General features: G+C 35.1%; 1 protein-coding gene across 1 annotated transcript; it reads right to left on the minus strand.

Moving 5' to 3' along the window:
* Positions 1-6,361: 6,361 nt before the first annotated feature.
* Positions 6,362-7,993, minus strand: LOC110039023. The gene is made up of 2 exons (XM_020743963.1): positions 7,484-7,993; positions 6,362-7,141 (listed from the first exon to the last, which is right to left on the minus strand). The coding sequence occupies exons 1-2, from the start codon at positions 7,884-7,886 to the stop codon at positions 6,675-6,677; spliced, it is 870 nt and encodes a 289-aa protein (XP_020599622.1). The 5' UTR covers positions 7,887-7,993; the 3' UTR covers positions 6,362-6,674.
* Positions 7,994-10,254: the final 2,261 nt, after the last annotated feature.

Raw genomic sequence — 10,254 nt, forward strand, 5'->3', positions numbered from 1 at the left:
GTCTGCTGGCTCACAAATATGAGATTTCTCTTCAAACGAGGAAAATGTTTGAGTTTAGTAAACTTCCAGATTCTAGATTGTTTCATTCAAAAACTTGATATCAACATCACCATTTCCTATTATACTGAAGGCTTTGTTATCTCTCAAAGTAAATCTTCTCTAGATCACTATGAGTATAGTTTTTTAATATCTTTTTATTGGGGTAAGCATGAAAAAAGACATCTAAATCCACTATCTAGAATTCATTGTTGATTAGGGATAACACTAGGGAGTCATTTTGGATTTCAACTATAGAAACATTAATAGAGAAACTGTTATCCTGTCCTCTACCACCAGTTTTCCTGGGAGCTTTGTAGCTCTTCTTGAAATGTCCCTTCTCACTGCAGTTCCAGCATTCTTCTCTGCTTGACTTGGGCTTTCCTTTCTTAGACTTGAATATGCCTATGTTTGTATTCCTACTTAGATTCTTCCTCTGTTATCAACATTCAACGCAAAACCTAAAGATTCATAATTCACTATTTTTCTACAAACACCTCATTCAACACAAACTCACTATATCATCGAAGTTCAACATCAAATTCCTTGAAGAATTACTCATCGTTGTTACCAAACCATCTCAGCTTTCAGGCAAAGAATTTAGTAGCACCAGTGCTCTAACCTAATCATCAAAATTGATCCCCATATAACACAATTGGCTCGTCACAGTATTGAAGTTATTGAGATGCTCTGTTACTGAACTGTCTTCCACCATCTTCATGTTGAATAATTTTTTCATCAGAAAAAGCTTATTTGAAGCAAAAGTTTTTTCGTAAATCTTGGCAATATCGTCATGAGATTCACCATAGTTTTTTCATTGATAATGTTGAATGCAGCAGATGAGGAAAGTGTTACCTTGATACAGTGTCGTTCGATCCAACACTTCTCATTTTTCCATAGACATAGACCCGAGCTTCTTTGTAATTCCTTGTAGTGACAAGTATTTTTTTTTTTTATATAAAAAATCCTTCACCTGCATCTTTCAACCCGAATACCTCAAAGATCTCAAGTTTTTTTTTTTTTGTTTCAAAAAAAGAAGGGAGAACTTTTCAAACGGTTCATCTCATATGCATCATTTTCAGTGAGATTTGTATCATCCACATAGACAAGTAGTATGACAATTTTTCCTTCGGTTGAACGTCTGGAGAACATTGTATGATCTCCCAACCCTTAAGTATACCCTTGACTTTTAACAAATATTATAAATTTTATAAATCATGATCTTGATGAGTGCTTCAGCCCGAATAAGAAGTTTTTTAGTTTACACACTTTTTTGTCATACTTCTCATTAAATGAGGTGCATGCACGTACACTTTTTTCGCCAAGTCACCAATAAGGAAGGCATTTTTTATTTCCAGTTGTTGTAGAGGCAAGTTAGATAAGTTGCAAGTGACAAAAGAATCCTTACAGAGCTTACTTTTGCGACTCTAGTGAATTTCTCTAAATAAGCAATGCTATAAGTCAAGGGGAAATACCTTAGAAACCAATTGTGCCTTATACTATAATAGAGAGCCATCAGAATTATACTTGATTTTAAACATCCATTTGCACTCGACAATTGTCTTTCCTCTTGGTAGATCAACAAATTCCTACATGTGATTTTTTTCCAGAACTTTCATCTCCTCGAAAATGACCTCCTTCCACTTGAGGATTTTTAGAGCATCTTGCACAGTACCAATAATCTCCATATGTGATAATTGTGAGGTAATTGCATAGAAAGTGGGCCAGAGGTTTTCATATGACACTTAATGGGACAATGGATGTTACGTACAGGACCTTTCCCCCAGTAGAAAGGCTAGACTCATTAGACTCAAGATTCAAACTAGGCTCAAATTCAGGGCTAGAAAACTCAGAACTCGAAGATGAAGTTGATTGAACATGGGATAAAAGATTAGTGAGAACATTATTTGGGTTTGTGGATTCTAGGTAGTGCAATAATTTGTTAGCCCTTTCTTTTGAGTTGTCCTCCACTGTGAGTGAACAATATCTAATGGTACCACTGTCGTATTTCTTTTTCTTATTTCTTCTTTATTATGAACATCATGAGTATGGGTGTAAGTAGCCGAATCGAGATTTGAATCAAGCTTGACTCGATAGGTGGCTCGTGAGTCGGCTCGTGTAAAATATACTCAAAATGTATTAAATTAAATATTATTTTAAAGTATAAAAAATGTTAAAAAATATATTTTATATTTTATATTAAGTAATTTATTATTATTTCTTCCTACTTGTTCATTTTATTTGTTATTTTATTATAACACAACCTTATATTAATATTATTTTCTCTCTTTTATAATAACAAATTAGCTCGTGAGGCAATTCGAACTTGTAAATTTAAGCTTAAACTCGATAAAATTAGTCAAAACTCAAGCTCAAGCTGATGGTTGCTCGAACTTGATTTGACTTGTTTATACCCCTAATCATGAGATGATATTGTAAGAACTTCAATGTCTTAAAGGCTCGAAACATTCTCTACTAATATGAAATTAATTAGGTTTTTTGATTGAACAATCAAGGTTATATACTATTTTGGGAGACTTCGGCTTGAAGAAAATCCTAAAAATTAGTAGACAAATCTTTACTTTGTTCTCCCGTTAAGATGAGGTGAGAAAAGTAATTGTAATTCAAAAAAAATGACATCCATGATGATAAATATTTTTTTAGAATTTTGATCAAAGCATTTTACCCCTTGTGGGTAGAGTAGAACCAACAAACACACTTTTTTGGCTCGAAGTTCAAATTTATCTTGATTATGAAGGTGAACAAAAGTAGTACATTCAAATATCTTTAGAGGTAGAGAATATGAGAGACTATTCTTTGGATTTTTTTTTTTTTGGAAAAAATCAAAGTGTTTCAAAGTTTAAAATTTTATTGGGTGTGTTATTTATGAGAAATGTAGCAATTAAGAACAATTTCACCCGAAAGAGATTTAGGCACCTTATTGGTGAATAGCAAAGCCCCAGCAACCTCCTATAAGTGCTTGTTTTTTCTTTCAATCAAATTATTTTGTTGTGGAGTGTTGACACAATTACTTTGATGAATTATTCATTTTTTGACAAAGAATTGACCCTAAATATTTTTAAAATTCTTGTGGTCATTATCACTCTGTAATATTTAAAAGTTTTTTTTGAAATTGTGTGTGCACTATGATGTAATTTTTTTTTAAAAATAAATACTATTTGAGAATTGCTACTAAGAAAAAAGCATCAAAGAGTTGATACTTTGGCGTGCATTTTATAATTTATCCACAATTTCAGTATAACACTTGAGCTATATAACTCTTTGCTACTTAGAAAATCCCATAAATATTACATATATACTTTTTTTATACTCGTTTCAATAAGAATCTCAACATCAAATATGAAATACATGACTTTATAATGAAAAGAAGCTTCAAAATATCAAGTGTTTAGGTGTGTACTTATTATCAAGAATGTTAACATAATATTCGAGATATCTAATAATGTTCTTCAGAGAAAGCCCCATCATGATGAGATACGTAGCTTCTTACGAGTGATGTTGTTAGCTTTAACAAAATAGTTGAAGTACAAGGCTTTGTAATGAAAGAAGCACCAAAAGTATAAGGCTTTGTAATGAAAGAAGCACCAAAAGTATAAGGCTTTGTAATGAAAGAAGCACCAAAAGTATAAGGCTTTGTAATGAAAGAAGCACCAAAAGTATTAAGTAATGTACTTTTGATTTGTTAGGAAGTTTAACTTAACACTGAAACACCTGTCTTTAAAGTTGAGGAATAGCACTATATATATGACTTGAATGTATGATGGTAGTTTTAGTAAAAGTTTCAACGTTAAATTTGAAAGTCATAGTTTTATAATAAAAGAAAACCTCATTCTAAGTATGAAGAACATGGGTATGTAGTTATTGATTTATTATGAATTTTCACAATTTTGAAGCACATAATCATGTTCTCAGAAAAATCTCCATAAATAGGAAGTACATAGGGGAAGGTAAGTAAATAGGTATATGCCACAAATAGAATATCTAAATATTGTAAGGTCAAAATCAAAGAATCCTCAATAGTTGAGTTTGTCTATAAGATATACTGAATTTGTTGAGTTGAACTCATTAAAAGAGCAGCTGCACTTGTCCAAGAAAATAGCTCAATTCGTCCAAGAGCTGAATTAATCCAAAAGTAAGAAGCTTAATTTAGTAACTCGTTCAAGAAAATGGCTCAATTCATCCAAGAGCAACTGAAATTATCCAAAAAAAAAAAAAAAATACTCAGTTTGTTCAGCAGTTGAAATCGTCCAAGAAAACAACTCAATTCATCCAAGAGTGAAAGTTATCCGAAAAATTAGCTCAGTCAATCCAAGAGCTGAACTTGTTCATGAAAACAACTTAATTCATCTAGAAGTTGAATTCGTCCAAGAAAATAGTTCAATTCAACCAAGAAAATATCTCAGTTCATCCAGGAGCTAAATTCATCTGGAAAAATGGCTCAGTTGGTCCAGAAGTTGAACTTGTCCATGAAAACAGCTCAATTTCATCCAAGAGTTGAATTCATCCAAGAAAACAACTCAATTCATCCGAGAAAATATTTCAACTTATCAAGGAGCTAAATTCATTTGGAAAAATAGCTCAATTAGTCCAGGAGCTGAACTTGTCCCTGAAAACAACTTAATTCATTGAAGAGTTGAATTTGTCCAAGAAAACAACTCAATTCATTCAGGAGCTGAAATTTCTAAGAAAACAACTAATTTTTTCCATGAGCTAAATGTGTCTAAAATAATAGTTGATTTCGCCTGACAACTAAACTCGTTCAGGAGATCTCTACCATTACAGCTCTCATGGGAGAACTCTCTAGAACAGTTCTCCAATAAAAATAACTCTCCTAAGAGAATTCTCCTATTGGCCTAGTTAGCTGACGGGAATGATTTCCAAAATATGACTTATCAGGATAATATTAATTATATTATCCTCGCAAAAAAAAAATGAAAGAGGATATATCAAAAAAATTTTTTGAGTTCTAAAATGTAATTATGACCCTTGGATATTTTATGGGCAAAACTCTTCCATATAAAAGGGAAGAATGAATGTAATAGACTGTTCATTGGAAGGTCGCAAGACAAACCATTAGAAAGTTACACAAAGAAATAATATTGCATTCCTCTGCATTTCTTATATCTATGTAATAGTAATAAGTTGTTACATTTTTTAATAAAACTTGAATATACATATATGTGAAAAATTAAGATACACATCTGTTGCAATTGTGTGCCATCATAAGATTTACTTTAATTACACAAATGTGGAGTTGTAATGTACTAGCCCTCTAAAGAACAGAAAATGCAAACTTAGCATAACCAATATACCTCTATGAATAGTAAGGGAATTAAAATAAAAAACAACTTGTCAAATTAATAATCTATCTAAAGGAATTTATAGAGAATGTAAGGTCTTGTGCGTACGACTAATCGAACTCAGTTGTTCTCTTTAGAAATCTCTTCAAACCTTAATTTTTTTACTAGAAAAAAGAACATTGAATGTGGAGATTCACTAGGCGTTGACAAAGGAGCTTGAAATGTTGGAAAATATTTGAAAAAGACAGCTCATGCTGCTTAAGTGATTGGAGAAAAAGAAGAAAATAACAAATTTCTAATTTATGTCCTTTGGTGTTTTTAGCAAGTGACAGGTCACAATGCTCGAATACATATCACATTGGTTGGAAATAAAATAAAGAATTTCTAAGTGACAGATTCGGGCGATCGTCTTACCCGCAAAAATGACAGCTCACAAATATGAAAATCACATGTGAATTCCTTATTCATGTGAGATAGGTACTACTAATGGGTTCATCAGCTCGAGCTAGGCAAGAATTTTAATCAATTTTAAGTTTTTTTTTAGCCGTTCACTAAAAAAATCATATAATAATATATTTCCATGTGAAAAATAAATATTTTGTCCAAAACAAATACTCTTTAAGACCCATATTTTATTCCCAACTAATGTCCTACAAATTCAAACAAGCAAATGATTTCATGTACACCATACTTTCATCTAATCCAAATAACCCAATTGTCTTAGTCCAAAAAAAAAAAAGGATAATTTACAACACACCACAGGATAATTTACAACACACCACATATTAGTTTCATGTATTTGCATATCTAACTCTAATATTTAATATCTACATCATAACACTTATTTTTCAAAAATATAATAATAATAACAATTTTGTTGTGATATTAAAGATTTCAATATCATACATATAAATATAAAAATATACATGTTAGATGCTTAAATATATAATTCATGGCATGTAACTAAATGACTCCATAACGCATCCAATCCACACCCACCCCAAGCGACATATAATCATTAGCCAATCAATACTTTATCTTATACCCAATCATTCAATCATAATTATCTCTTTGTCATCTGATTTTCCTACAATGAAAACAAAACAGCAATCACGTGCATTTCCCTCAGGATATGCCCTGCACTCCCCAGTCTTAAAAAGTCAAACTTATCCACACCTCAAATTCAACGGCCAATATCCATATCGCATTTTATCCAAACAAAAAATTCAAAAAATGTTTCTTCCCATCCTCCCAATTCTACAGTCCTGACCTCAATCTTCTCTATATGTACAGCTACAGAGACTTTTAAAACGATGATCATCCCCTCAGGAATATTCGATTTACCAGTTTGCCATCACCCGCCGTTCCCCCACTCCCCGCCCTGCAGCGCCGGCCGGCGTTGTGAGCTTTAAGTCCCGTCCTACTTATCAACTCCGGCGAAGACGAATGATTATCCGTATATCGCTCGTAATCGCCGAACCATTTTTGGTTCATGTATTTCCTTCGCCGCCACGGCGGCACGTGCATGCCGGCTTTCTTGATCGACTCTTGTGCCGCCAGACACATCAGCCCGATCACCGCCTGCAGCGTCGTCGGGCTACCGACGAATACCCTCGGAAGGTAGCTGTGAAGCTCCTTGTAGTCTTCCGATGGCCTCGCGATCTTGAATTCTCCGGCGAGGTTTATCTCCACGATGTAACGCGTGTCGCCGACCACCGCGTCGATGTATTCGTGGCAGCCCGCCGGGATGCCGGAGGGGTTGTACCACCGCGACTTGCAAATTCCTGTATAGAACGTTCATTAATTAAGTCATTCAGTCATGATTAAATGTATATTTGGGGTAGTTGTAGCTTATTGATTAAAATAATCTGCTAATAAACTAAGTGATTGTTACTTAAAAGACCACCACACCTAACAAGCCGCCCCAAACGGACCCAATCAAATAAAATACGACCACTTACCGGCATCCAATCCTCCATCCTGCATCCCGTTAATTTCAGTGTTTTGAAAAAACATAAGCTGATAAAATTCAGTTTATCCAAACAGATCAGGTGCGTTTTCAAAAGATCACCTCGCCTAACAAGCCTCCCCAAACTGACCCAATCAAATAAAATACCACCACTTACCGGCATCCAATCCTCCATCCTGCATCCAGCGAACCAACCTTCGCCTAACAACCTCATCGCATTCCAAACCGGCAGCTCCAACTGCAACCTCCGCTTTATTCCTAATCCACTCCACGGCTGGCTCCACCGCAGCATCCTTCAGCTCCGCCTCGAGCGCTTGCCGCCATTTTGCCGGCAATCTCTCCTCCTCCTCCTCCTCCTCCTCCTCAACTCTATCTCCTGTGTGGTAAGCCTCATAGAAGGCGTGCACCAATTGCTCCAATTTCCCTGTCGAATCCCGGCAACTGACGGCCATCGCGGCCGCGGTTGGTGGTCTGCCACCTTCCCACAGCCTCGCTCGAGCCTTCGCGTCCAGCGGAGCCATTGCCCTCTTGTATCTCGTCGCCATTACCGTTGCTTCCATGTCTCTATTCTTTTCATTTTCTTTCTCGACTTGGTTTCTGGCATCTTTTATAACCGAAGGCCATTGTTGAAGATAAGAACTTTCAGTCTGCCCCTACTTGAATTGTTAATTTGTAGATGGAACCTCGGAAGTTATTTCCTTATATTTATTTTTTTATTTGCAGACTATGCTATATTTATCCATATGTCCCCTTTATCACTTCTAAATTTTTATTGAATTCTTTATTTTATATGACATATTAAAAATATTATCACCTTTAATATAATTTAGTAATAATATTTTAATAATTTTAATATAATAGTTAATTAATTATATCATAATAGTTTTTAAAATTTTTTTAAATAAACTTAAATATTCAATCGACTTTTAATTTTTTTATGCTATATTGTGATAAATTCCAAGCCGTCCGATCTTCTTAATTTGGAATGTGGGATGATGACGCGTTTCAAAAACTTACGGCGAAGAGGATTTCGGGAGCCCCACACGGCTCCCGACGGCGTCCAGGTACGTGCACGTGATTCGCGCGCAGGGAGTGATGTCGCCAAACGGGTCATGGAGGATTTCAAGGGAATTAACTGCTGATGGTTAGCTTAATGCGTCTTGATAACCTGAATCTGGTAGATGCGTCCAGGTTCGATGTACGTTTGCTCACGTGCGTTTCGGACTGAATCTAGACAGTTATATGTTTTAACGAATTCGGACGATGGACTGAATTATATGTGTTTTTTTTTATTTTTAGAAACTGATTTGTGGGTATTTTTCTTTGTTCAGTTTGTTATGTGTTGTCATTTTTTGTGAGTCTAAATACCTTACGAGCACGTTTAAATTTAATTTGAGCACTATTTTGTGTTTTAAAAAACATTAATTTTTAAGTGTATATAACGTGTTTTTTATGTTTTGTTAATTAAAAAAATTCATTTTTCTAAATTTTAAAATAACCTTATTTATAGATAAGAGAGAGATTTGTTAGTGATGCATGTCAGAACGTCTGGTAGAATGATTATTTAGCATCTTAGTGTTATATAAGATTTGACTCAATTTAAATATATTTGATACTTTAATGATCATCAAATTTAATATTTTTTAGTATATTTTATATTAATATTTTTTAAACGAATTGGCTCACGAGCAATGAGTCAAGTCGGGGTAGCTTGAGCTAAGCTTGTTAGCTCCTTGAGCCTAGTTCATGAGCAACTTATCAATCTGAGCTCGAGCCGGCTCGTGATTTAGCTTGACTCACTTACACCCTTGGTTGTATTGTAGCGAAAGAGCCCGATATGAGTGCACTCAAGCAAGGCACTTTCCATCGGTTGTTGAACTGGTTTTGTGGGCATCTGATGTCAAGCCTCATATAGGAGCTGACGAATCTCATTATGTGACTCCTCCATCTTACGCGCTTGATCCTCTAGAGAGGGTCTCGAGGCACCTTCGCTAACAAAATAACGCCCTCAAGGGTGAAAATTAACGGAGACTTGACATCCTTAGCTCTGTGACTGTCCCCTAGAATGGTCAGTGCTAGAGCGGAATGCTTCATTGTTGTGAGTATTATGTCAATTGGAGATTCGATAATTGTTTCAAGTCATTCGGTTGTGGGTTGACTATTCCCTCAGATGGCCGAAAAATTCATGGCATTTGTGTGATTATTATGTGTTAAACAAAAATCCAATACACACTCAAGTATTTAAAATAACAGGTAGAGTCACAAGGAGTTTTCACATGGAAAACTTAAAAAGGAAAAATACCACGGTGTCTAACCAAAGCAGAGCAATCCACTATGATTTTGTGAGTACATGTACAGGTTCTTGTCTTATAGGTGAGAAATGACTACATAGTTTTTTGAGGTACAATTTTTTTTACACAACAACTAAGAATGATTACAGTTGGGTGCAGTTACTGGAAGTTTAGTACATCATCTTTGAGGTGAGTCACTATACATTATTCAGGATGCGCACTGCTCCGTATGGTGCTTTGTTACTCACAAATTACGTCGACATTCATAACATATGTTGTGATTTCATAAGAGATTTTGTTGCAACGATGAGGGGCGTCAAACGGTGGTTGATGGAGGCCCACGAGCGGTGGTTGACAATGGTTAGGGGTTACAAGAGCAGTTGGAGTGGTTGCATGACCAGCTGGAGTTCGTTGGACCTCCGATGTAGAACCTGGATCTCTGTTCATTTCTTCTAAGCTTTGAGCTTCCTCCGATTTAGGATCTAGGTCCCACTTAAAGAAGGAGATGGAGCTTTATTTATAAAGTTTGGGGGAGGTATCCCTACAAATAAGAAAGAAATTTAGGCCGCTCCATAAAAGGTTCGAAGAGCTTCCCTCGATTGCATAGTATTTTGTGAACATTTGACTATAAACATGT

This window comes from Phalaenopsis equestris, unplaced genomic scaffold, assembly GCF_001263595.1.
Source record: "Phalaenopsis equestris unplaced genomic scaffold, ASM126359v1 Scaffold234831, whole genome shotgun sequence".
Lineage (NCBI taxonomy): Eukaryota > Viridiplantae > Streptophyta > Magnoliopsida > Asparagales > Orchidaceae > Phalaenopsis > Phalaenopsis equestris.

Coding starts and splice junctions, on each gene's coding strand:
- LOC110039023 (XM_020743963.1), bottom strand. CDS start 7,886: ATGGAAGCAACGGTAATGGCGACGAGATACAAGAGGGCAATGGCTCCG. Junction 7,142..7,483: donor GGATGGAGGATTGGATGCCG/GTAAGTGGTGGT, acceptor CGTTCTATACAG/GAATTTGCAAGTCGCGGTGG.